The sequence below is a fragment of the Vombatus ursinus genome, unplaced genomic scaffold, assembly GCF_900497805.2.
Source record: "Vombatus ursinus unplaced genomic scaffold, bare-nosed wombat genome assembly UNPS02014798.1, whole genome shotgun sequence".
NCBI lineage: Eukaryota > Metazoa > Chordata > Mammalia > Diprotodontia > Vombatidae > Vombatus > Vombatus ursinus.
Genome location: NW_020954576.1, coordinates 36,387,151 through 36,401,108, shown reverse-complemented (window position 1 = coordinate 36,401,108; position 13,958 = coordinate 36,387,151). Strand labels below are relative to the sequence as shown.

The following is a 13,958-nucleotide window of genomic DNA, read 5'->3' as shown; positions in this document are numbered from 1 at the left end:
AGATTTATATTCTTTGTGTTCCTGAATTAATTAAAGGGGTATTCAAGGAGGACAAGCATCTTTGGTGTGAGGACTTGCCAAGCACTTTCAGAGTTGCTCATCTATTTTTGGTGTCCACCTTCACCTAATTCTCACCTGTGATTCCAAAAGCTGTGGCATGCACAGTGGCTCACTCTGGTAAAACATCATGGCAGACAGGCTAAATCAGGTTGAGGGTAACTGACAGACTTCGAACTTGTCAGTGAATTAAAGAGATGTCTACCCCAAGCGTTTGAAGACTTCCCCTGATGTAATGGGTGGATGTGAATAATTTTTCCAACATCCATGAAGGTTGCTCAAGCATGGACTGTGGAGCACTGAGAACTTGGTGAGGCACTGAAGACACCACCCATTGCATCCTGAGCCATTGCCATTCATCTTGACTTTTGTCCTGCCACTGGATTTTGATGACTCAGAAAGAGTGAGGCTGAGGACTTTGCGCAACTCTGCCTCACTTAAATCCAACTCATGTGCAAGCCATTTGTCCTCTTCAGAAAATAAAGGATGAACAATAATTAATTAAAGGAAGTTTGGGGAGAACTTGGATAAGAGTCACATAGGATAGGTAGGCATAGTTGGATTTTGTTATGTATCATTGAAGGAAATGTCTTAAATCTATGAAATCAGAGATGCATTTGAGATTTGAGTATAGTTACAGACTATGAATAATATGTTTAATATTTCTACCTTTTTATATTTTATCATAACTTCTCTTTGACACAGCACATGGTCTATTTTTGTAAAGGTACTATATGGTCTTGGAAAACAGCTTTCAATTAAGAAGATATCCTTAGCCCTTAATATTTGACTTCTCTAACAGTTTTTTATAAATGTACCTTTTGGGGGAAAAAATTTGCTAGATTTATCTAACTCCAAGAAGAGAACATTAAAATTGACTGTAATTATTGGGTCATTGTCTATATATTTTTGTATTTCAGTTAGTGTTTCCCCTGTGAATTTAATTGCTATGCCAATTAGGAGCATATATTTTTAATAATTACCATTTTAGCATGTTACTTTTTATCTTTCAATGTTTATTTTTATTTTTCCTTTGCATGATAAGCATAATTATAACTCCTGACTTTTTTAGTATCACCTGAACTAAGGTTTCATTTTTTTGTTTTGTATATGTCTTTATTTTATTTTGAAAGGCATCATGTTACAGTGGATAGAGAGTTGGCCTTTGAGTTGAGAAGCCATAGGATCAAGTCCTGCTTTCAACATGTAATAGCCATATAGCTCTGAGCAAATCCCTCAATCCCTCAATGCCCTCATTTAACTCCCTAAGACTTTAAGTTGCAGAAAAAGTAGAATCCTGTACTGGTAGAAGATATTTTCTCTTTCAAGTTTCTCTTAGCTAATGAAATCGTGAGTTAGTCTTTATATCCCTTTATTATTTTTTGAATAAGTGATTCTTACCTGCAACAAACTGTTGGATATTTTTTCTTAGCTATTCAGCCATCATTTTCATTTAAGTTGATTCATTCACATTTAAGATTCAATTTTAGATGAACATTTTTATTCGTTTACTTCTTTGTATTGATTTTTAGCCCTTTCCTATTTTTCACATTAGTACCTTTTCTCTCTGAAAGGCATTATTTACACTTGTGTGATGCTTCTTATTCTCACAGTTTTCCCTGTCCCACTCCAGGTAACTCCTATGACTTTACTTAAATTACTTTATCTTTCTTTTCAATTTATTTAATTATCTTCCCTCCATACCTAGCATTTTGGCAATCTCCTTTCCCCATCCAGACAGATATATCATTTAAAATCCTTACTCCCAAACTCTATACCCTGCCCAACATCTTGAGCTTAAGAGACTTTCCTCTGTGATCTCATTTCCAAGAAGCATTCATTTAAATGATCATCCTTGTTATTTCTATCCCTTTTTACTCTACTATTAACTCAATTTTTCTATTCATGTATCTGTACCTAATCCTTCTTTATTCTATGCCCTTCATTAAAGGCATTGCTTCTGGACTGTCAAGTATATGCTTCTTTCTAATTTCCACTTCTATATTAGTACACCTATAGTTCTTATCTTTGCTTCTCTTTCCCTAATTTGTTTGTTTATTTATCTGTTTGGACTCTTTTTCCGATATACTTCATTTTTAGAAATCAATTTATGAAGGAAGAAATGGAGTATGGTCAGAATCACTGTGTATCCTGAGTCATGAAGTCCTACCCTCTACCCTTGACATGACTACATAATCACTCAGCCCTCTTAAGCCCAGTATATCTTACCACTAGATCTATTTTTATTCTTAGAATCCCAGGTGTCACCAATCCTCAGGAACTCATATATGCCCTCTCTTGGGGGTGAGATGAATTTCTTGGAAGCACAACCCTTGTAAAATGATTGCGATGCATATTCCTTCTAAACAAAATTCATTATGAGGTCCTTATCTTTTCCTGCCTCACATACCCATCACATGAGGAATGGTTTGGATGGTAACCTTTCATTTCCCATTCTTGCTTAAAACAAATCTTTTAATCCTCACTTCCCTTTCTAGTCTTTCTCTTCTACTTACCTTATTCTCCCATAGTCCCACAACTTTGGTGTAATACTGAAGAAAAAATCATATTCCTTTCTCTGATAACTTCAAAATTGGTTAAAACACTATATAAATGGAAGTTGCAATTATTATTCTCAAATCCTGAGTAAACTATTTTATTGGTTTTTACTTGGTGCCCAGAACTCTGGATCATGTTATATTATGAATATAAAAAATTATGAATAAGTTTTTGAAAAGGCTTATGTATTATCTTCTTTGCCCTTTGCTGCTAAATTCCTTGAAAAGGCTATCTGCAATAGGTGTCTCCGCTTTCTCACCTCTCACTCTCTTCTTAACCCCTTAAAATCCAGCTTCTGTTGGGCCTGAAGTCAGGAAGGCCTGAGTTCAAAACCAACATCAAATAGTTATTAGCTGTGTGACCCTGGCCAAGTCATTTAACCTCTGTTTGCTACAGTTTCCTCAACTGTAAAATGGAGATAATAGCAGAACCTCTCAGGGTTGTTGTGAAGATCAAATAAAGGACTTAACACAGTGGCTGGCATACAGTAGGTGCCATATAAACTCTTATTATTTTCCTTTCCTTTCTTCCTCTAATCCTTATCATTGCATAGAAACTGTTGCCTCGAAAATTACCAATGATCTCTTAGTTATCAAATTGAATGATTTTTTCTCAATTCTCATTTTCCTTGACTCCCTCCCACCCTCAGACCCCCGCCGAAGCCTTTGACACTGTTGATCACATTCTCCTCCTCGATATTCTTTTATTTCTAGAGAACCACTCTCTTGGTTCTCCTCCTACCTAACAGACTGCTCCTTTCCTATCTCCTTTGTTGGGTTCTCATTCAGATCATGGCCCCTAACCATAGGTGTCTCAAAGAGTACTGGGCTGGGCCCTCTTCTCTTCTCTTTATATCTTATTTCACTTGGTCATCTCATCAACTCCCCTGGATTTAATTACCATCTCCATATTGACTATTCTCCAGTCCGTCTATCCTGCCCCAGCCTCTCTTCTGACTTCCAATCTCACATCTCCAACTGCCTTTCAGACATCTTGAACTGAAAGTTTAGTAATTGTCTTAAAATCAGCATGTCCAAAATGGAATTCATTATCTTTCTCCCAAATCCTTACCACCTCCTGCCTTCTCCATTACTGCTGAGGGCAACACCATCCTTCTAGTCCCTTAGGACACCAACCTAGGAGTTATTCTTGATTCTTCATTATTTCTCACTCCCTATATCCAAGCTACTGCCAAGGCTTGTCAATTTCACCTTTACAACATTTCTTGATTGTGCCTTCTTCTCTCCTCTGACACTGTCCCCATTCTGGTGCAAACTCTCCTCACCTTATGCCTTGATTATTAAAATACTCCTCCGGTGGGTCTTTTTGCCTTGAGTCTCTTCACACCTCAATCCATCCACCATTCAGCCACCAAAGTGATTTTGCTAAAATGCAGGTCTGATATATCACCTTATTCAATAAACTCAAGTGATTCTTATCACCTCCATACATCCTGGGAAATGGTTCTACTTCCTCTCAATTGGCAGATCTCCCCTTCCTTCAAGATGATGTGAATGAAATAGTGGGGATTCATTTTTGGAAATGGATTAGATTAGATGACAACTAAGGTCCATTCTCATGCTAAAATATCTATAAATCTGTGATTCATTAGGATACGCCAGCCATCTTTCATCAATTTATAAATTTGACATTCCAAGATCTGATAGTATTCAGAACAGCAGTACTTTTGGTGGTTTTAATCTACCATGCTGTTTCTTCACAATATGTACAGTTGGTAAAAAATAATTTCTAGCTGACTATAAAAAGTTAAAGAAACCAATTTCATTAGAACAAGTTGGAGTTTTTAGAACAAATCACACTTTCCTGAGAGTTTAGGATGGAACCAAAGAAGGTAACACCTCCAGATGTGAAGAGCTAAGTGGCACCATCTGATAATGTTCATGGTGCTTCTAAAATATATCTTAAGTTTATCACTAGGTCATTATCCATGACAGCTCACCATTCTGACCACTTAAGTCTCTGGAATACTTAGACTGATCCATTGCAACAGAGGGAGTGCTCCAAGAGCTTAAAAGGCACTTTTCCACTGTTTCCCTTGCCCTACCTAAAGCTGCACTGCCATTTTGTGGTAGAAGCAGAAATCTGCAATTTTTCCTATACTGATCTGCCATTCACTGTGCCTTTTCTCCCCTTTGGAAGTTCTCAGTAGTGACATAACATTAACATCTTGGAGGAGTTGCTGAAAAAAGTAATAATGGGTTTATACTACTTCCAGTCAGACAACCAAAATTAACATATACTCACACGCTTGAGTAATATCCTCATCCGTGTTATATTTTCTCCAATAAGGTTGGAGTCACCTTACATTTTCTTGTAGAATTTCATATCTTTGTTCATACCACTATCCAGAACATTTCATTTTGTGCTAACTGTGGCCTTACCCCAGATATTTGGAAGTTATTCTTCCCCCACCATTATAATTACAGACACAGAATCAGAGAATCTTAGAGTTGGCAGAGACCTCAGGGATCATCTAGTCTTATCAATGCATGATCAAGCAACCTTTTCACAAAATCCTTGTCAAGAGTTTGTCAAATCTTTGCTTGAAGGCAGTAAGAGGGAATTCACTTTCCCCATAGGCAATCCATTCCACTTTTGTTTAGCTTTAATTATTTAGGAACGTTGGCCTGGCATCAAGCCTAAATTTTCCCCTTTGTAACCTCTGTTGTCACTACATCTGAGCTGGATATAGCCATGGAATTAGTCATATTACTCCCCAGCAATCTTCTTGCCAGTTGCCTTGGTGCCATGCATATATCTTCCTCCCCATATTTCATTCCCTGCTGGTTTTGGAACCATAATCACATCAATACTGTTATTGCTATTTCCCATTCATTGAATAATTTTAGTTCCTTGGATACTACTTGTCTGTTCCATGAACGATTTAAAATTTCTCTATTAAAATCTCGTGCATATGTCACTTCTCCTCAAGGTTTTCATCCTTTCCAAGTGATCGAACAGTTCTTTTTGGTCCACCATGGACATCACTAAGGCACTTACAACTGGGCTGATGATTATAATAATAAAATCAGAGAATTCCTAGAAGTAGGGTGAAAGCTATAGTTGGAGGTTATCAGCCCAGGGCCTTTTTTGGATGAAACTACTATATTCTGCTTTAAAAGATCCATGAAGATACTCTTTTAATGAAAGCTTCCAAACTATAGAGTGTTCTTTCTTCTCATACTAGGGTAGATGAGCAGGAAGGATCTGTTTTGTGAAAGGTACTGAGTATGGAACAGGAGCATAGTCATGGGTACTTCATAGAAGGAAGACTACAGATCAAAGGACTGAAGATGACATTCTACCTAGAACCTCCAGGAGAGAAAAATAAGCAAAGTCTTCCATATTCACTATACAATAAGCTCCAGATTCTATATGTCAAGGAATTTCTGAAATAGGTGGGATACCATACAAAGCTGATGACTGAGGTAATGAAGAAGCATGAAGGCATTGTTAGTCAATAAAAAATAAATGCATAATATATGAGAGATGATGGAAGATCAGAGTGGGGTCTAGACAAGACTTTATTTGGGATTCAAATTCTTTGCCAATGTTGGCTTGTTTTGTGAAGCAAGCATATATGATGATATTATCATCTAGTTTGACTTATACCTCAATAGGAATGCCCTCTATTTTTCTAAGGAATGGTAATACAAATTCCACTTGGAAAGCCTCAGTGATGAGAAACACATTACCTCAAAGAGATCTCATTCTACTTTTAGCAGCCTCTGATAATCAGGATGTTTTTCCTTCTATCCAAACAGAATTGCTTTTTCTGAAATTTTCACCCATCAATCGTAGTTGTCCTTTGGGACCAAGAAAAAGAAAGCCAATCTCTCTTTCACTGATAGCCCTTCAAATACTTAAAGACAGTTATCATGTCCCTTTAAATCTTTTCTATAGGCCTAGTGGGCTTTCAGGGTCATGTCCCTTTTCTCTAACTATATCTCAGTATCATGTTCTTGAACTGATAGGAAAATCACATTTTAAGTTCTTGCCACAAGTAATAAGTACAAATCTCACCCATTCTTTCCTTTACACAGGCATTGAACAAATACTTTTTGGTAAATCAGGGTCCAATAGCCCTGGTGATGCTAATGACCCACTAAGTACTTGTGACCTAAAGTCTATCCAGAAGGTTGGATTTATGCGATAACATAAAATGCATCCTGACTTATTTTTGAGATTCTTACATATTTTCAAATAGCAAAGTGAAAGATTTAATTTGATATTAAAATTTCAAGTTCTCTGCAAAGGACAATTTGGAATGTCTCTGTCAATATTCTTGATTAGGTGTCCTTGTTGAGCAGGGAATCTTCAAGTAAGAAAGAAGATTTGTTATTCTTTTCTTTAAAAATTCAACTTGATTTTTCTAGTTATTAAAAATATTTAAGTAATGCTTCTAAATTGGAGAGAGAGAGAAAGAGAGAGAGAGAGAGGGAGGGAGGGAGGGGACAAGGTAGCAAGGTAGCTCAGTGGTCACTGAGAGCGATGGGAGAAAACTGAGACTAGTTAAGTAGAGCTTGATCCACATCTATATAGTATAGAAAAGCCAAGAACCTCAAAACTTCACATCAACTTTTTTTTTTCAAGTAATAAAGGCAAACTATTTGTTCCTGAGCTGACCTTTGGTGCCACACTTCAGCCTGAAGGTGAGTTATTAACTTCCAAATAAAAGGGGATTTATAATGGCAATTGTGGTCTAACCTTCATTTAGAAGTACCCAGGCTGCATTGCTGTCATAAAGACTTCTAAAAAGTTGGTAGGCAAAATTATCATTTTTGTCATCTGGTACCTGGAGGCAAATTTTAAAACAATTATTTGTGAATGCTACAAAGACATGATCCCTCAGCTTTCTCATCAATAATATAGCCCCAAACTGATGCGAAATGAAAAGAACTGCTAGGGCCCCAATTAAAGGCAATAAATGGTATGATCTGCCTTCTCTTTCTGCTTTTCCCCGAGCACAGAGCCTAGAAATCATACATTTTGGTCTCCTGGCAGCTATGTATTAAAATGTCCCCCTTGTTTATACAAACCGATATTCATTTCCCAGCTTATCCCTTTACAGAGAATAAATAAGCGAAATTCATATGCAGTCCAGTGCCCAGTGAAGCTGTCAACTGTAGTGTTTGTCATATTTCAATCAAAGCCCAAGCCAGTCAGCCATCTCTATACTGCACAGTCCCTACATACTCGAGGACCAGAATTAATGAATTAGCTATTGATTAAATTCCACTCTAGCAAATCCACCATGGCAAATAAATGAACTACCCAGGGCACGTGTAGGCCACGGCCAGACATGTCCGGGCAATCGATCTGTAGTTAGTATTCATTTGGGATATAAGAACAGCTGATGATAATATGACAAGTAAGGAAGAGGCAATGTAGAAACAGTACCTGTGTCTGAATTAAAGGGATGATAAACTGAAAGGATATGTCTTTTTACATTCATATGTTTTGACATTTTCTTATTTGTATATTTAATAGCAGAAATATATCTAGGCTTTTTTTTTTGGTTTTGCCAAAACCAACAGAAAAGATGTGAATTAAATGAAGATGAGAAGCAGAATTGAGTTCTTATCATCAAACAAGTTTTGATTATATCTGTAGATGTGGATCCCAAAATAGCCAGATTAGTTTTATCCAACAGTTTTATTTTACCACAACAAAAATGGAATCTAAGGAGACAGCAGAGTATAGTGGGAGCAGGGTAAATCTGGAGTCTGAGGATCTGGGTTTGAATTCTGATTCTATCACTTACTACTTGTGTGGCCTTGGACTAATCACTTTATTCTTTTGACCCTTAGCTTCCTCATTTGCAAAATGAAGGGGTTGGGTTAATTTAATAATAATAATAGCTACTATGTGCCAGGTAGTGTGCAAAGCATTTTATAAATATTAACTCATTCATCAAAACAACCCTGAGTATTATTATCCCTATTTTACATGTGGGGAAACTAAGGAAAACAGAAGTTAAGTGACTTGCCTATGGCTACTCAGCTAATAAGTGTCTGAGGCTGAATTTGAACTCAGGTCTTCTTGATTCCAGGCCCCATTGCTCTATCATAACCACTGTTCCACCTAGATTCCCTCTAATGCCCCTTCTGGCTTTAAATCTGTAAGCCTATCGTTTTTTTTAAGAATGACCAAAAAAAAAAAATCAAATTCCATTCAAAGGATATAGAAGTAAATCCAGTTATTTGGCATTTTCCTGAAGGCTTTCACACTTGATTTTGTTTGTTGTTAAAATCAAAAGACACCCCACTCCCACCCCAACAGAAACGTAACTAACAAGTACACATTGCCAGAAATGTAATGAAATTACACCCACAGTAATATGCACACAGGAGGCTAACTGCTTTAGTGTTTGGTGTAATTTGGATAAATGGCTTGGCAGCCTCTACTTGCTAGTTATAGTCAGGCTTCTGGAAAACATAGCGTCGCTATCATAGATCTTTTGAAGAAAAGGAAGTCATTGCATGCCAGTATCTGGCTGTGGGTTCCTTTTGCCAATCTTATTGTGGTTTTGCTACTGAAAAAAAAATTGCCAATAGCTCCAGGAGAAATGCAAAAAACAAAACAAAACACGGAGAAGAGATTTCCAAATAAATTTTTAGGAGGTCACCTTCTTTGGAGACAGTTTAAAGAATCACAGAAACAGAGATGCACTGAATATTAGGGCTGAAAGGAGATCATAAATCACTTAGTCCAAGCCTCTCATTTCACAAATGGAGTAACTAAGGCCTGGAGAATAGAAATGACTTGCTCAAGGTAAAAAGACCTGACTGAAACGAAAACTTGGTTCTTTTTGACTCCCATTTCATTGCTGTGACATGGAAGTCCATTAGTACTGTACAACTGGAAGGTTCCTTTCATGTCCCTAGCAGTCTCTATTTAGCATCCTAAATTAATGATAATTATTCTTGCAAAAGTTTCTGGTGTCTTTAAAATAAATTTCCTAATCTCAATGATAAGTCATCTGCATCCTTAAAAGTAACATTAAAGTTAATTCTCCCAAATCCCACCAGTGAAAACAAATGCTTTGAAACTGGACTTTATACTCTTTTGTTGGGGAAGGAAGTACAGTTAGGTGGTGAAGTAGATAGAATGGTGGCTATAGAGTTATGAGACGAGTTCAAATCTAACTTCAGAAACTTACTGGCTATGTCAAGTCATTTAACCTCTGCTTTTCTCAGTTTCCTCATCTTCAAAATAGGGATGATAATTGCACCTTCTTTGCAAGGTTGTTGTGAGGATCAAATGAGATATTTGCAATGCACTTTGCAGACTTCAAAGTGCTTTATAGATGTTAGCTTTTATTTTACTTTGTTACTTAAAGAAGTCGATGTAGTAAAAAAAAAAAGTTACTTTTTCTTCATATCCTACATAATCAGCCACAAGAAACTCCTTTACAAGAAAAATTATCCCGGAAGGGAAATGAAAAATGAAGGACTTCAGTAAATTCTTTGTTGTCTGCTACTGGACTATTTGTGCTGTAGATTAACCAGAGGTAGTAAAAGAAATGTTCCAAGCTACTAATCAGTTTTGCCATCAGTTGGGTTGAGGTTATTAGGCTGTTCAAAGACAAGGAAAGCTCCTGGGAAGAAATGGGTCAATTCATCCATTAACTGGGCAACAAAGACAATGTATGGCAGACACCTCTATTGTTGTGTTGTGGTGATTAGGTCAGCCTTGCTGGATGGATTGATGGAGTAATTGATTTGGATCTTGTATTGCCTTATAGGATGGGTGTGCATTTCCACTTAATCAATCCTCCCATATTCTCTATTTCTATCTCTATCCAATAGCCAGACTACTGATTTGTCATATTAAATTTCTCAGCCTGAAATATGAGAGGTTCGCGTATGCCATATAATACAGGTTACATAATCTATGTAGGGTCTCTTGTTTCCATCATGGCTTCATCCCTGACCTCCAGCATTAGATGTATTGCCAATCAATAAATCAGTAAGTGTTTGCTGATCATGTGCTTCATTCTCAACACCATACAAGGTAGGGCTGAAGGCACAGCCCCAGAATTCAAAGGGCTTACAGTCAGTTTACCTGTGTTCTTCTCGGTGATAGTAAACACAATTCTTCTTGATCAACTCAGGAAATTAAGGGAAAAGAGACCTCACAATTTCAGACTGGGGAGTTCTATGAAGGAATTTACTGTTCTACCACAGATGGACCAATTTATGTCTCACAACAGAAAATGACTGATTTGTGTTATAAATCAACCAAGATTAATATTAGGAATAGTCTTAACCTGCCTTCACAGCTAATTCAATATGATGGGTTGAAGTGATCATACTCCCATTTGGTCTATGTAGGATTAGAGGTTAAACTTCATATTTTGAATGCTAAAGATATACTGGTCAAAACTCACATGATCATGTTTCAGAAATTCTAGGAATCATGAAATATTGAGACCAAAAGTGAAGTGCTAAAGATTCCGGTAGCATTGATGTGGCTGATTCAAACATTCAACTTTTCCCTTACAATTTAATATTCAACTAATATTTACTAAGCACCTACCATGTGAAGTCATTTCACTGAACACTAGGGACATAAAGATGAAAAGCAACACAGCCCTTGGCCTTAAAAAATAGAGTGGATATTTTGCTTTACACAAGGATTTATCATGGAATTCTTTCAAAAAGGATCATAAAAACATGATATTTAGACCTGGAAGGGAATTTAGAGATCATCTAATCCAACTCCCTCACTTTATAGCTGAAGAAAGTGAGACATGGAAAGGTTAAGTGACTTGTCCAATGTCACATAGCTAATAAATGGTTCAAACTCACATCAATAGGGAATTTGTTTCCTACGTTCAGGAGTTGGTTTGCAGATCATTAACTCTTTGAGAAAAAAAGGGAGAGGGGGAATGGTCAAAGAGTATAAGAAACTCAAATCTCAAAAAAAAAATTAAGGGCTCTACCACATGGGCACCAATTAGCAGGAGAGGAAACAATATGACATCACAGAGGAGTGGAAAGAATACTCAAAGTGATTTTGAATCTTGCTTTCATTATTTACTACTCATTAATCTTGGTTAATTTTTTACATTTACATTTAATATATAAAATGGAGACCATTATGCCAATACTACTGATGTCACTGGGTTATTTGGAGGATAAAATGAGAATGTGTAGTAATTAAGGCCTTTGTAGCTAGCTGGCACAGTAGATAGAGTGGTAGGCCTGGAGTCAGAAAGACTCATCTTTCTGAGTTCAAATCCGGCCTCAGACACTTACTAGGAATGACGCTGGGCAAGTCACTTAATCCCGTTTGCCTCAGTATCATTAGTAAAATGATCAGGAGAAGGAAATGGCAAGCCACTCCAGTATTTTTGCCAAGAAAACCCCAAATGGGGTCACGAAGAGTCAGACATGATTGAAAAATGATCTAATAACAACAAATTATGCTAATGTGAATTTTTGCTACTGTTATTATTTGAGCAATGATATGGTAAATCTTATTTATACCTAACTTTATGCCTAAACTTTATACCTAACAACATGCCTAAATGGAATATTCCTAACTTCTATTAATTGCATGTGCGCCCCCCCCACCTATGTGTTATATGCGGTCAGAGGCATAATTAAGAATATTAATAGAATAATGTCCTATTTTAGAAGAATAATAACATGAATTCTGTCCATTAAAAAATTAAACTGTACCTTGAACTGATTACATGTATTTTGGGTGCTGCTATCTCACATGGTATGTCTTCTACAGTGGTGACTTTTGTTCCTTTGCTCTTCACACAAGCATATTTGGTACAGACTTCAACCTGTAAGAATTATTTAAATGATTACATATAGCATTTTTTCACTGCCACAGACTTGTAGGGAATTAATTCTGCCCTCATTCCATAAGTATTTCATAATGTCATACATTCTCTGGGTGCTTAGTAAGTAATAGTTTTGGATGGTAATCTTATTTAGTGAGGTGAGCCCACATCAGAGGTCAAAACTTGGCCCATTACAATTTTCTCAGTCCTTAACATGGTGCTGTTTAGTCCTTGGATTGCTCCCATTCAAAGAAAGACAGACATTAATCTACTCCGAGCAGACTCAAGAAACAAAAGATGCCTAGGCAACATTTTGCAAGCATAATAGGTTATCACTACATACCACCCTCTAGATCTATAACCAAAGTAGGGTAATGATGATATCTTCCATAAGACTTGACATTTTACAATAAATAGCTTCAATGCTAATGTGGACTAGAAGAAAAATGAAGCCTGGAGAGGTTTCCCACTATGGCTCAACTATTTTATATCCATTTGTTCCAGCTGCAATTGTATTTTTACTTTAATCACAGCAGAAAATCATCATTCACCCTTTTAATTCTGTGACTTAATCGGAATAAAAACCAAGGAGGATGGAATAACTGGTAATTAGAAATGGGGTCCATCAGGCATTAGAAATACAAAAGTAACACAATTGGTAAAACGGGAGGAAAGACAAAGATATATATATACTAGTAAATTGCTGAAGGAAGAGAGATGGAGAAAAAGCTGGAGGGAGGAGAGGGAGAGAAAGGAGAGGAGAAACAGCAAGGTAAGAAGTGAGGCTGAGAGGGTTAGAGAGAGAAAGGAGAAGAGAGGAGAAAGGAGGAATGCAGAGGGGAGAAGAGGGGAAGGTAAAAGAGGAGAAGAGAGGGGAAGAGAGAGAAGGAGAGAAAAATATGAGGAGAGAAGAGAACATTACTCATTCTACTCACTCTAAAGTGCCAGAGACATTGAGGGAAATGACAGAGATAGACAGTCAGAGACAAAGACTATTTGCCTGTGAAAAGAGACACACCAAAACAGATTTAGAGAGATAAAGAGAGGCAGTCTACTTCTTCCAGGGATTACTAGCTAAACTACTGAAGTAGGAAGAGACTAGAGATCACCAATGAGACCTGAAAAAAAATGAAAGTAGTTAGTTCTCTCTATTTTTGTCGCTATTTGAGGAAATCCAAATGTTTCTCTATTTGCTTTTCAAAGCCATCATATTCATAGCGAAATGTGCTTCCATATGGACTGGAACAGACAAAGCTGCCATAGTTATTTAAAACATTTATTCATGTCTTGTGGCTACCAGAGGAAACTTTTAGGACACTAGAAAACTCTATCAACGGTCTGAGTGAATAGGTTTAAGAGAATTAAACCTAACCTAAAGTGAAATTAAAATATACGTTAACTTCAATAGAATTAAAAATCAGAAGAACTAATTACTATTAGTAAAGAGGTAGATCATATTCCTTATAATGAGGGAGCTTACTGAATCATCTAAATATTAATGTCACCTATATGTGAACAT

At 36.8% G+C, this 13,958-nt stretch overlaps 1 protein-coding gene across 1 annotated transcript in view; it reads right to left on the bottom strand.

Annotated features, from left to right (window-relative positions):
- Window positions 1-13,958, bottom strand: part of USH2A (usherin) — a 944,914-nt gene that overhangs the window by 249,079 nt on the left and 681,877 nt on the right. The window contains exon 46 of the mRNA XM_027871555.1: window positions 12,327-12,439. Within this exon, the coding sequence (XP_027727356.1) occupies window positions 12,327-12,439 (113 nt within the window). The remainder of the gene's footprint in view (window positions 1-12,326; window positions 12,440-13,958) is intronic.